Source organism: Cordyceps javanica, chromosome 4, assembly GCF_051103115.1.
Source record: "Cordyceps javanica chromosome 4, complete sequence".
NCBI lineage: Eukaryota > Fungi > Ascomycota > Sordariomycetes > Hypocreales > Cordycipitaceae > Cordyceps > Cordyceps javanica.
The window spans coordinates 4,059,135-4,071,063 of record NC_139298.1 but is presented as its reverse complement, the minus strand read 5'-3'; the positions used below and the strand labels follow the sequence as shown (position 1 = coordinate 4,071,063).

Here is an 11,929-nt window from a genome sequence, read left to right as displayed (position 1 = left end):
TGTGACAGGTCCCAAGGGCCATTAGATGGATCACGCATTGATATATATCGTACACGACCGCCTTACCGGCCCCCCCAGGGTTCCCGAGGGACTGCTTTTACGTCACTGGCCCCTCCGATGGCAGACAAATCGCGCAATTTCTCTGGCTTTTTCATCCACACGGAAAATCCTGGCTACGTATGGATCTTGCTGGGATAATTTAGGCACCTCGTATTACAATGCGGAGGCGTCCGATTGCCGCCCGTACCGCCCCACGTCTCATGCGTCAAGGGACCGGGCCTAGCTCCCTACGGATAGTCGGTGCGATCTGGTTTCAGAAATGACGACAGACTGGCGATTCTATCAAGTATGGCGTCGGCCGGCTTGTCCGCGCAGGTGGACGAGGTGGGTGTAAGGGCTTCGTGTACATGGGCGAGCATCAGTCGCAGGCTGGGATTGGCGACTAGTTAGTGTTTATACGGCAGCCTAATATATAGTGCAGGACGCTGCAGAAGCGGCAGTATGGAGCCATCCATTTTTACTCACAATGTCAATGATGCCGCCTCGGGTAGCGGCATAAAGCATCGGGCTCCATGCTTGTGAACTTGGCCGCATCACTGTAGACTCTTCTTATGTGTACAAGGGCAGAAAAGCTTATTCCATGGTGAACCAGAGACGAGTGCAGATCCGCAGGATGTAGGAGCTCAAAGCAGAACGAAGAGTATATATCACCTTTGATATAAGACGTCATCATCTCCAAGATTTTAGCGGCTTTATACAAGGCGGATGGCTGCAAATAAACTCAGCGACCCCAAAAAGACCCTGGCATGGGGCTGCGCCACTCCCACCCAATCTTTACGCTTCTCGTAGCGCGACGGGATGGGAGAGGGGTTTGACAGGTAGTCAGGTAGTCGATCTCTGCTGTCTGACCAGACATAAAGGCACCAAAAGGCACCAAAGATCAAGCACAAGGAACTTGTTAGAAAAAAAAAACTCCACAAGCCAAGACCCGGAATGCCCCGCCAGCTCGTCGGCGTCTTTGCCCCTCTACATGTGTGTTGCTAATTTCAACCTTTTGCTGACCATTCGAGTCTATTTCGAAGGGGGGAGTTGTCCTTATTCACTCAGCTTGGTTGATAGCTTGTATCTGCTATCACGCCCTCTACGCCGCGCTGCTTTTGTGAGATGATGAGGAGAAACGCACACGACTCTTCCTCTTACCAACGCGACGCGCTCCGAGTACGAGGGCCCAAGCCGGCGCCCGACGACATAGGCACGACGTGCGCCTTTTTGTGCGACCCCTTCTCGTCCCGCATAACACACTAGACTGCTATAAACCCGGCGACGACGCGAGTCCGATCCGCGTCGCGATCGACCGGTAGGCCACCTGCCCAGAGCCTTCCTGCCTCCCTACCGACACCACCAGCATGGACGCCGCTCCGGCGCCTCCGTCGCTGCCGACCGACACGTCAGCCGCCAGCAGCGCGAGCATACACGAGCTGCCGCCGCCTCCCGTGCCGTCGTCCGACCCGAACCTCGCCGTCGACGCCGCAGCTGCTGGCGTCAGCGGCGTCCGCAGCAGCAGCAGCAGCAGCGACAGCAGCGGCCCCGCGCCGCCGCCGGCCACCGAAGCGCCGCCGCCGCCGCCGTCAGCGGGGGACCTGTTCGCGCTGCCCGCCGCCGAGGCCATGCGTCTGCTCGGCGCGAGCCTCGAGCTGCTCGTGCGCATGACGGGCGACATACCGCCGACGCCGCCCCCGCGCATGCCCACCGACCCGCAGATGAGCGGCCTGCAGGCCGAGAAGGAGAGCATCGTGCGCTCGCACTCGGACAAGAATCTGGCCCGCCTGCGGCAGCAGCAGCAGCAGCAGCAGCAGCAGCAGCAGGCCGTGACGGCGACGCCGCCCGTCACGGGAAAGCGCTCGCGCGACGAGGAGGCGCACCACGGCGGCGAGGGCAAGACGAAGTTGCAGGCGTACAGCGCGGCCATGTCCGCGACGCTGACGGGCCAGGCGGGCGGTGACGCGGCGATTGTGACGGCGACAGCGCCCGACGGGGACGCGGGGCAATGCCAGATTGACGGGGTGACGCTGAAGCCGCACGCGCTGCGCCCGGCGCCGGCGGTGTCGTCCGCCCACGCGCCGTCGCCGTCGCCGTACGTCATTGTCGGGTCCGACTCGCAGCCCATCAACCTGCAGCACGGCGCCATCACGCGCAAGTTCTACAGCAAGAACGAGCCGCCCATCAGCATCCACCAGTACCTGCAGCGGCTGCACCAGTTCTGCCCGATGAGCGCGGCCGTGTACCTGGCCGCGTCGCTGTACATCCACCGGCTGGCCGTCGAGGAGCGCGCCATCCCCGTGACGCGGCGCAACGCGCACCGCCTCGTGCTGGCCGGCCTGCGCGTCGCCATGAAGGCGCTCGAGGACCTGTCGTACCCGCACGGCAAGTTTGCCCGCGTCGGCGGCGTCAGCGAGACGGAGCTCGCCCGCCTCGAAATCTCCTTTTGCTTCCTGGCGGGCTTCGAGCTCGTCGTCCGCGAGGAGGCGCTGAGCGCGCACTGGACCGCCCTCCGGGACGGCAGGGCCGCGCGCGCGCTGCAGGGCGTCGAGGTGCCGACGCTGCGGCTGGACAGGAAGCCGCGTGAAGTGACGACGTGAAGTCTATGAATTGACGTTGTGGGAGCTGTGGAACGGGGGGGGGGGGATTGTTTGTTAATAAGGGGAAATTTTTCAATTTTTTCGGATTATATCTTTTGTTCATGTCGAGATGGTGAGCGTGCATTCACAGCATGGGACTGGCCGAGACGGATCTATACCCAGGGACATTTCAATACTATAATTGTCATACTATACCAGCTTCTTCGAATTCTCGCAAGGAATAGCCCGTGGTCCCTTGTTTACTGTGTTGTGTTGCTGATTCAGATTTGGTCGGAATATGCACTGTCAGGCCGCCTACAGATATGGCGGCCGCCCATCACATCAATGTCATGGTCGCAGCGAGGCTCACACAAACATTCTCGTGGAACTTGCGCGAGAGCGCCATACGGAAAAAGCGAATGATCCTCCTCCTGTAGATACTAGCTGTTTTGTTGAGTGAGCACGCAGGTCTGGCGCTGGTTGCGCCTCAGTTGTGGCCGGAACAATGTATTCTCGAACAAGCGGCATGCATCCTGCATAGGCCGTAGATTAATTTTTTGATAATATTTGAAGAAACAAAAATATTCTTCCACAAATACGTGGCGTACGAGTGTCCATATGTGCCAACTCGCTCGCTTATGACTTCTGAGGTCAGATAAGAAGAAGGAGAAGCTCACAAGGCACCCTAGGTAGTGGTTTAGGTATGAAGAGAGAAAACAACCCGTGTCGACTGTTGCGTCTAATTCTGCGAGTCTGTTTGACCCTAGGTAATATCTTGTCATGTTGTTTGCTGAGACCTTCAAACCCTAAAGCCAGGGCGCACACCGTAGATAAGAGCGAGCCCGCGGTTGATCTGAGCTCTCAAACCTGAATTCATTGTGCGCAATCAATTTGAGTGGAAACCCCTTCCGATGTTGAAGCCGTCACAACGCCGTTCAGTGAGGTTGGTCCCGAGCCGATAATCAAGGGAAATTTGGCATTTACAAGAAACAAACATTGCGAAACATCTGGAATATACAGCGGCAATGAGAACCGAATGCTGTTTGCACGAAGCAGTTTCAACAACTGCAACCAAACGCCACTATGTCGTCAACGGCGCTCGAAAACGACACTATCCATTGTTTGAAGGTGATTACCAATGTTTTGGGCAAGTAACTCACTGAGAGTCATCTGAGACCAGGATTCGTTTGTCGGCTCCTGCAGCGTTCGGATTGCCATGGTGAATGGCAAGACCGAAGTTGATGTGAAGGAGGGCACTCTCCACTCGCAGCGTATGATGCGCCTCGGGCCACAATGTAAAGCCTGATAACTGGCGATATTCTCGACGTCTCTATTTTGCAGCTTTCAAGGCATGCCAAAGTCCAAACGCGTTATTGAGCCCCCGCTGATGTCTGCGCCAGCACAGAACCGAGCTGACCGACGTGTCGCTGCTTTCATGGCTGGCATTAACAAGTGAGTCGGACGCAACAAGAGTCTCACATTTTCAGACCTGTTAATATATCGTAAAGATTATTCCGCAGCAAAGAGTTTTCTGACGTGAAAATCTTCTTGGGCGAGATCGAAGTCCCTGCCCACCGATTCGTACTGTCAGCCCAGAGCCGTTATTTCGCCCGCGCTCTGAAGAGCAAGTTTGAAGAAGGAGAGACGTGCATCTTCAAGTACAGTGAAGGGAGCATGCATGCCTACTGGCGTTGCTTCGAGTACATATACACTGGCGAATACGACGAGGAGCCGGCAGCTGAGCTGAGCGTCCAGGGTAGGTAGTACCATCTCGACCTTGACACAATGCTGAGACTACGTACAGACGATGACGAATTATCAAAGGACGTACGGGTGTACGAGCTTGCCCAGTACTTTGACATCAAGGGCCTCAAAGACTACTCTCTGGCCAGATTCGAGGCCAAGGTCAGCAAGCTGTGGGTCAGTGAGCGATTCGCAGACTGCATACGGGACGTGTATGCGTCGACCGTGGATACCAACTGCGAAATGCGCCGAACGGTTGTAAGGGTTGCGCGGCAGCACCTGCAGGAGCTGTGGCATAAGCCGATGCAAGATTTGCTGCGCGAGGGTGGCGATTTCGTAGTCGACCTCATGGCGCTGCTAAAGTGATGTTGGTGCCGATGCGGGGGGGGGGGGGGGGGGGGGACGCCCATTGTGGCGGCTGAGACTAGACAAGCTACTTGCTGAGCACCAAATTGGGCCGAATTTAAAGGGCCTTTCCGAATTTCCGATGATTAGACTCGCATTAGGGTCCTTGAAACTTTGTTTCCCCGCTGACTACTGCGTGCCTGATGAACCCCGCCAACTGCCGTAATTCGGAGCCGGCCAACCCCACACTGGCGGGGAGCCCGCCCGGACGCGGTTTTTGTCTATATGAAGGCGAATTGTATATAAATATCTCCTTTGTTCATTGCCGAGTCTTGCTCTCAATCCCAGTATCCTCTTGTATCTTGTCATTCGAAACCGTCGTCATCATGTATACCGCCTCGAGTGCCTTCTTTGACGCCATCTGGAGCGCGGGCGTCACCCACTGCTTCGTCAACCTGGGTTCCGACCATCCCAGCTTCATTGACGCCATGGTAAAAGGTCAGAGAGAACACAAAGACACGTTTCCTCGCATAATCACCTGTCCCAACGAGGTATGACCCCCCCCCCCCCTCCTCTTCGAGACCTCTGTTCTGACACTTGAACCAGATGGTGGCCATGTCCATGGCCGACGGCTATGCCCGGCTCACCGGCAAGCCGCAGTGCGTGATTGTACACGTCGACGTGGGCACGCAGGCGCTCGCCGCCGCCGTCCATAACGCGTCCTCGGGCCGCGCGCCGGTGCTCGTCTTTGCCGGGCTGTCGCCCTTTACGCTCGACGGCGAGCACCGCGGCAGCCGCACCGAGTACATCCACTGGATGCAGGACGTGCCGGACCAGCGGCAGATTGTCGCCCAGTACTGCCGCTACGCCGGGGAGATCAAGACGGGCGCCAACGTCAAGCAGCTCGTCAACCGCGCGCTCCAGTTCGCCGCGTCGGACCCGCAGGGCCCCGCGTACCTGTGCGGCGCGCGCGAGATCATGGAGGCCGAGATTGCGCCCTACGACCTGCGCCAGAGCGACTGGTCCGCCGTCGAGCTCGGCGGGCTGCCGAGGGGGGCCGCGCCCGCCATCGCCGAGGCGCTCGCGGCCGCGCGCCGACCGCTCGTCGTCACGGGCTACGGCGGCCGCAACCACGAGTTCCCCGGCACGCTCGTCCGGCTGGCCGACGCGGTGCCGGGCCTGCAGGTGCTCGACACGGGCGGCAGCGACATGTGCTTCCCGGGGAACCACCCGGCCTGGATGGGCATGCGCTTCGGCGTGGAGGAGTGCATCGAAAAGGCCGACGTCATCCTGGTGATCAACTGCGACGTGCCGTGGATCCCGACCCGCTGCAAGCCGAGCGAGGACGCCGTCGTCTTCCACGTCGACGTCGACCCGCTGAAGCAGCTGATGCCCGTGGCCTACGTCAAGGCCCGGGCCCGGTTCCGCGCCGACGCGGTGCAGGCGCTCGAGCAGGTCCTCGAGAGCCTGGAGGGGAACGGCCCGGCCGCGGAGACGCTGCGGGGCAGGGACGCGCTCGGGCACGCGGAGCGCGTCAAGCAAGAGTACGGCGCGCGGCTGGCCAGGATCGTGCAGGCCGCGCAGCCGCTCGAGGACGGCCGGTTCGGGGCCGGCCACCTGTGCAGCCAGCTGCGGGCCCTGTGCCCCGAGGACACCATCTGGGCCATCGAGGCCGTGACCAACACCTTCTTCGTCCACGACAACATCCGGGCCACGCTGCCCGGGTCCTGGATCAACTGCGGCGGCGGCGGCCTCGGCTGGTCCGGCGGCGGCGCGCTCGGCATCAAGCTGGCGACCGACGCCGAGAACGGCGGCCGGGGCAAGTTTGTCGTGCAGATTGTCGGCGACGGCACCTACATGTTTTCCGTACCCAGCAGCGTCTACTGGATATCCAAGCGCTACAACATCCCGATCCTGACGATTGTGCTCAACAACAACGGTACGTGACCTTTTCCCCCTTCCCGAAACTAAGAGCGGCGGAAGAAATCAAACGACAAGTGCTATGCTAACTCGGGCCTCGCTTAGGGTGGAATGCGCCGCGTCAGTCGTATAACCTGGTGCACCCGAATGGGCTGGCGCAGACGGCGTCAAACGACGAGATCAACATTGCGTTCAACCCGACGCCCGACTATGCGGGCATCGCCAGGGCCGCCGGGTGCGGCGACATCTTTGCGGGCCGGGTGAGCGAGGCGAGGGAGCTGCCCGGCTTGCTGCGCGAGGCCATCGACCACGTCAAGGCGGGCCGGTCGGCGGTCCTGGACTGCGCCGTGGTGCCGGGCTGCTGATCATTGATAGAGGCGTTTGTACTAGACATTTGTGTGATTCCCGATTACGGTTTCCCTACGTTGACCCCGGTGGCGTAGAAGATGCAGTTGGTGGACGCCCGCGCCAATTACCCGTGAGTTTTCAATAGAGTTGCTTTTGCGTAATACACTATGAAAAAGTGAACATGGGCAGATGTATTTTGGCACGGGGACTATAAATAAAACCCTCGCCATTTGTCGCGTTGCGCCACTGTAAACTCGTTCCATCGCCGAGTGTGGTCGAACAGCAGACTACTATGAGTTGTTCCGTGACCCTGTTCAGATGAGAGAGAAGGGGACACTCGTAACATTGCAAAAGCAGAAATTAAAGTAGCAGGCTTTATATTTCACGCTATCCTCTATTCAATTACAAAGAGGAAGCCGGCGGACTGGCTGTACATGCAGCCAAAAACGGTTTGGGTGGTGTGATTGACAAGACGAGATTCGAGAGGGATCTGAGAAGATGTCCGCAAAAAGAAGATGCAGCAGCGGCATTTGTGCACTACATGACATCTTTTTGACGCATCGCAGTTGAAGGAAATGATTGTTCCGCCATTCATGTCGTGTACGCTAGCTTTTCAAAAACTGGGTGCCTCCTCTCGCTCTTCCACCAGGTCAGCAGAAGATGATTTATATACAATGCTTGGCTGATACAACGCTATATTCAGATATATATACAAAACAAGATTTTTTGTTTCCAGATTCCCTTGTTTACCCTTTGCAAAACAACTTCCTTGTTTCCAGAGTCCCCTTCTTTACCCTCCGAAGCATGGTTTCCTTGTCTCCAGATTCCCGTTCTTTACCCCGTGCAAAATGATTTTCCTTGTTCCTAAATTCCGTTCTTGACACTCTGCCAAATCATGTTCCTGTTTTTAGATTTCCCCCTTCTCTACCCTCCGTATATTGAATAGAGAACAAGACAGAAAAAAAAAAGAACACCTCAACCCTTCTCAGCAAGGAAACCCTGTACCAAAACACAAGCAGTGCTCGCTACCCGCTGCTACTGCTGCCCCTGGTGCTCCAGGAAAAACTTGGCCATGGTCTCGGCCGCGTCCGGGCCGAGCATCATGCCCAGCAGCTGCTCCGTCTCCTCGCCGACGCGGACGGCCCTCTGCGTCATTTCCCTCTCAAAGGCCTCGACGCGGGGCGCCAGCACGTCGCCAAACCTTGCCCGCCCATCACCAGCACCACTGGCACCAGCACCGGCCACCGACTCGTCGTACGCGCCGACAATGGCGTCGGCCAGCAGGGTGGCGTCCAGCATGGCCTGGTTGACGCCCTCGCCGTTGGGCAGCATGACGTGGGCGGCGTCACCGATGAGGGCGACGCCCTTTTTGTGCGCCCAGCTGGTGCCGTACGGCAGCGCGTAGAGCGGGCGAATGTCTAGTCCCTTCGTCGTGCCGTCGCCGCTGCCCTCTTCCTTTTCCTCCTGCTCCAGCTCGTCGTCGCGTTGCTGCTCCGCCAGCGCCGTCGCGACCAGGTCCTTGACGCGGGGCCCAAAGGCGCCGAGGAAGCGGGCGCTGTCGAGGAGCAGCTCGCGGGCGGCCGTGGGCGGGCGGGCGGCGAGCCCCGCGGTCGCGCCGAGCTTCTCGTCCGTCGTGGTGAGCCAGACGTAGACGCGGGCCGAGTCGTGCGGCCCGCGCTGGGAGACGACGGCGTGGCGGTCGCCGAGCGCGGAGAAGGACCCCGTGCCGACGAGGGCGGCCAGGTGCGGGTACCGCGTTGAGAGGTGCCGGATGGTGGCCGTCACCACCTGCGCGTTGCCGTAGCGAGGGCGCGCGGGCGTCACGAGCGTCCGCACGCGCGACCACGCGCCGTCGGCGCCCACCACCAGGTCAAACTCGTGCGTGCCGCCGGCGTCGCCAAAGTCGAGCGTCGTCACGCCGCCGGCGTCGCCAAAGTCGAGCGTCGTCACGCCGCCGGCGTTGGAGTAGGTGGCAGCCCGGAGCTTGTGGCCCCAGCGGACGCTCTCGGGGGGGATGCGCGTGAGCAGCAGCTGCGCGAGGTTGTTGCGGGAAATCTCTGGCCGCGCGGCCGTGGCGGGAACCTTTGCCTCCTTCAACCGCTCATCTTCCGTCGTCGCCGTCGTGCTCCCGTCGGCCGACTTGATGGGAACCCTGGCGCCGCTCTTGTCCGCGAGGACAAACTCCTCGGAGCACTCGCCCGTCAGGGGCAGGAACTGGTCGTAGAGGCCGCAGGCGCGGATGGCGCGCAGGCCGTCGGGCTCGTGCAGGTCCAGCATGCCCGAGGGCCGCGCCCACGCCGCCGCCGTGGGCCGCGGGCGCAGCTCAAAGACGGTAAAGGGCACGCGGCGCCTGTGCAGCAGCGCGGCGAGGGTGAGGCCGGCGGGGCCGCCGCCGACGATGGCGATGCTCGGCGGCGATGTGGCGGTGACGACGGATGGTGATGATGGTGATGATGGTGATGATAGTAGTCGGGTTGAGCAAGGCAGTCGCCTTGATGGACGACTGATGGCGCTGCTAGACACGCGCAGTGCCTTGTTTGCCAAGTTGTGTGCCATTGTTCACGGTCGTCTCCCTCTAGCCAAGCGAGTATGCGTAGAAAGGTTACGGCGACAAAGAGGGGGGGAATAAGAAATGGGAACCCGATTTCTTATAGTACCAAGTCTCGGGCTCTGTGATCAGCCCGCGTTCCCGGGTCGAGTCGAAACACACGCCAGCGCTGTCGTCAGCAAATTTGGAGGGCGGCGGCGGCGGCAACGGGCGGCGGGCCGCTCTCCCTTGCTGACCAAGAAAAGTTTCGGGACCGAGACGCAGGCTTTGTTGCCCGACCCGACCGGCTCCGGTTTTTGGTGATAGCGCACCCCCTTGCCCCGGGTCAGGACTAGGTTTAAAAGAAAATTGAGGAATTAAATTGGAAACGCACATTTCTTGTGTCAACTAGTTGATTATGAGTCGTTGGTCATTAGTTGGTCATTTCATGGTGCTGACGGGCTGCTCGTTTGTGTTTAATCTGATCTCTCTCTTGCTCGTGGTATTTTTTTTCTATACAATTTTAGTCGAATAGCAAATGAAAAAGGTGAAAATTGTAGTCTCAAGTAATTGGCAAGTCATCAAAAACATATGTACATATTAAGCAATCATGTACTACGCATGTGCATGCCGTCAACACTCTAGGATAATGTTAGCATCGTGATCCCATCAATCCAAACAGCCATACTGTGCGCAATCTTTGTCTATATACTGTCATTCTGCCGTCGGCCCCTCTCTCATCAACTCAGCAAACACACCCCTCTCCCTACTCGGCCGGGTCGATGCTCTGCGGATTGCGAAAGACGCTCGCGGGGTCAAACTGCTTCTTGAGCTCGCGCAGCCTGGGCAGCTTGTCGCCCCAGTAAAACTGCTGGGCGGCGGTGCGGTTGAGGTGGGCGTTGATGTAGCCGGCGTAGGTGGTGTGAGCGTTGGGGGCGCCCCTTTGCACAATGTCCTGGACGCCGTCGACAAACTTGACCATCTTGTCCGAGACGCCGAGAAGGCCGACCGAGTACGACTGATACATGATGAGCTTGTCGCGGTGGGGGTAGGCGGTGGCGTTGTCCGGGACGTCGGCAATGGCACCGCCCTCGTTGTCAAAGATGACGAACCAGAGGGGCGTGTCGGGGTCGGTGGTGCCCATGTAGTGGAAGAGCTCGTCGATGGATTCGTCGCTCAAGAGGTCCTCTTGGCGCAGGGCGAGCGAACGGCTCACAAACTTGGTAGAGACGTTGGAGAGGTACAGGCCGACCTTTTCGGCAATGTGCGCCAGGCTGCCGAGCCAGTCCATGACGGTGACGCTGGCGGGGGAGGCGGGCAGCTTGTCGGGGATGCCCGAGGCCCTGTACTCGTCCATGGTGCCGTAAAAGGTGCCGGTGATGACGACGCCGAGGGGCTCGGCGATGAAGAGCGAGGTGAAGCGACGGTCGAGGTTGGGGTCGCCGACGAGATGCTGCCACTTTTTGTAGAGGGGACCCATGTCGGACTGCTTGCCCAGGTTGATGCTGTACGTGTACTCGACAACGCTGCTGGGTGCCTCTTGGGTGCGGACAACAAACTCGGTGACGATGCCAAAGCTGGCGCCGGCGCCTTGGATGGCCCAGAAGAGATCGGGGTTCTGCGTCTTGGAGGCGCGCTGGATGCTGCCGTCTGCGGTGACTACTTGGACTTCAAGGACATGATCTAGGGCGGTCCCCCAGATGCGGGAGGAAGGACCAATGCCGCCCTACTTTGTTAGCGACCAAGATGACGGATGGTGGTCTTGTGTCATGGTGGTCTTGTGCCATGGTGACTTACAATGGTGGCGTGGCCGCCGATGCCGACGCCGGGGCAGGTTCCGTGGGCCATGGCACGGTTGCCGTTGGCATGGAGGTGCTTGTCGAGCTCGCCGAGGAGCATTCCGGAGCCAAAGCTGGCCTGCCAGGTGCTGTTATCCATGGAAAAGTGATCGAGGTTCTGGAGGTCGAGCATGACACCGCCATCGCCGCCACCGAGGCCAAAGTTGCTGGCGGGTGGGGAGGGATGCGTGTTAGTCTTGTGTGTGTGGGAGTGGGCAGCGCAGCGCAGCATGTCGGCATCTCTCAAGACTTACGCGTACGAGTGGCCGCCAGACTTGGCCTGGACATGATAGCCGTGGGCGGCGGCGCACTTGACGGTGGCGGCGACTTCGGCAGCCGTGTCGGGGCGTATGACGGCGGCCGGGTTGACGGGGACGTCGAGGTTGTAGGGCTTGACCCAGTTGGCCTGGTAGAGAAAGTCCCCGCTGTAGGCGAGGCAGTCGGCGCGGCCGCGGCAGATGGCGTCGAGGCAGGGCGCAATGGGGATGCTTGTTTGGTTGCCCATGGCGAAGAGAGGCGGATGCGATGAGACGAGGAGACGAGAGGTGGTGAGGGGAGGTACGACGAGTCGAGAGACGAAGAGAGGACGT

At 59.6% G+C, this 11,929-nt stretch overlaps 5 protein-coding genes across 5 annotated transcripts; 3 read left to right on the top strand and 2 right to left on the bottom strand.

The window, feature by feature from the left end:
* Positions 1 to 1,406: 1,406 nt before the first annotated feature.
* Positions 1,407 to 2,639, top strand: V2A60_007159 (cyclin-domain-containing protein; the record flags this gene model as incomplete). Its single annotated transcript, XM_083258445.1, has 1 exon — positions 1,407 to 2,639. The coding sequence occupies one exon, from the start codon at positions 1,407 to 1,409 to the stop codon at positions 2,637 to 2,639; it is 1,233 nt and encodes a 410-aa protein (XP_083114571.1).
* Positions 2,640 to 3,969: 1,330 nt separating this feature from the next.
* Positions 3,970 to 4,727, top strand: V2A60_007158 (BTB/POZ domain-containing protein; the record flags this gene model as incomplete). Its single annotated transcript, XM_083258444.1, has 3 exons — positions 3,970 to 4,070; positions 4,127 to 4,374; positions 4,423 to 4,727. 3 exons carry the CDS (start codon positions 3,970 to 3,972, stop codon positions 4,725 to 4,727), a joined length of 654 nt encoding a protein of 217 aa, XP_083114570.1.
* A 365-nt stretch (positions 4,728 to 5,092) lies between these two features.
* V2A60_007157 (thiamine pyrophosphate enzyme, N-terminal TPP binding domain-containing protein) lies at positions 5,093 to 6,991 on the top strand (the record flags this gene model as incomplete). Its single annotated transcript, XM_083258443.1, has 3 exons — positions 5,093 to 5,257; positions 5,313 to 6,645; positions 6,732 to 6,991. 3 exons carry the CDS (start codon positions 5,093 to 5,095, stop codon positions 6,989 to 6,991), a joined length of 1,758 nt encoding a protein of 585 aa, XP_083114569.1.
* A 1,018-nt stretch (positions 6,992 to 8,009) lies between these two features.
* Positions 8,010 to 9,530, bottom strand: V2A60_007156 (FAD-dependent oxidoreductase; the record flags this gene model as incomplete). Its single annotated transcript, XM_083258442.1, has 1 exon — positions 8,010 to 9,530. One exon carries the CDS (start codon positions 9,528 to 9,530, stop codon positions 8,010 to 8,012), a length of 1,521 nt encoding a protein of 506 aa, XP_083114568.1.
* A 737-nt stretch (positions 9,531 to 10,267) lies between these two features.
* V2A60_007155 (FAD-binding oxidoreductase) lies at positions 10,268 to 11,844 on the bottom strand (the record flags this gene model as incomplete). The annotated part of the gene is made up of 3 exons (XM_083258441.1): positions 10,268 to 11,227; positions 11,299 to 11,506; positions 11,594 to 11,844. The coding sequence occupies 3 exons, from the start codon at positions 11,842 to 11,844 to the stop codon at positions 10,268 to 10,270; spliced, it is 1,419 nt and encodes a 472-aa protein (XP_083114567.1).
* Positions 11,845 to 11,929: the final 85 nt, after the last annotated feature.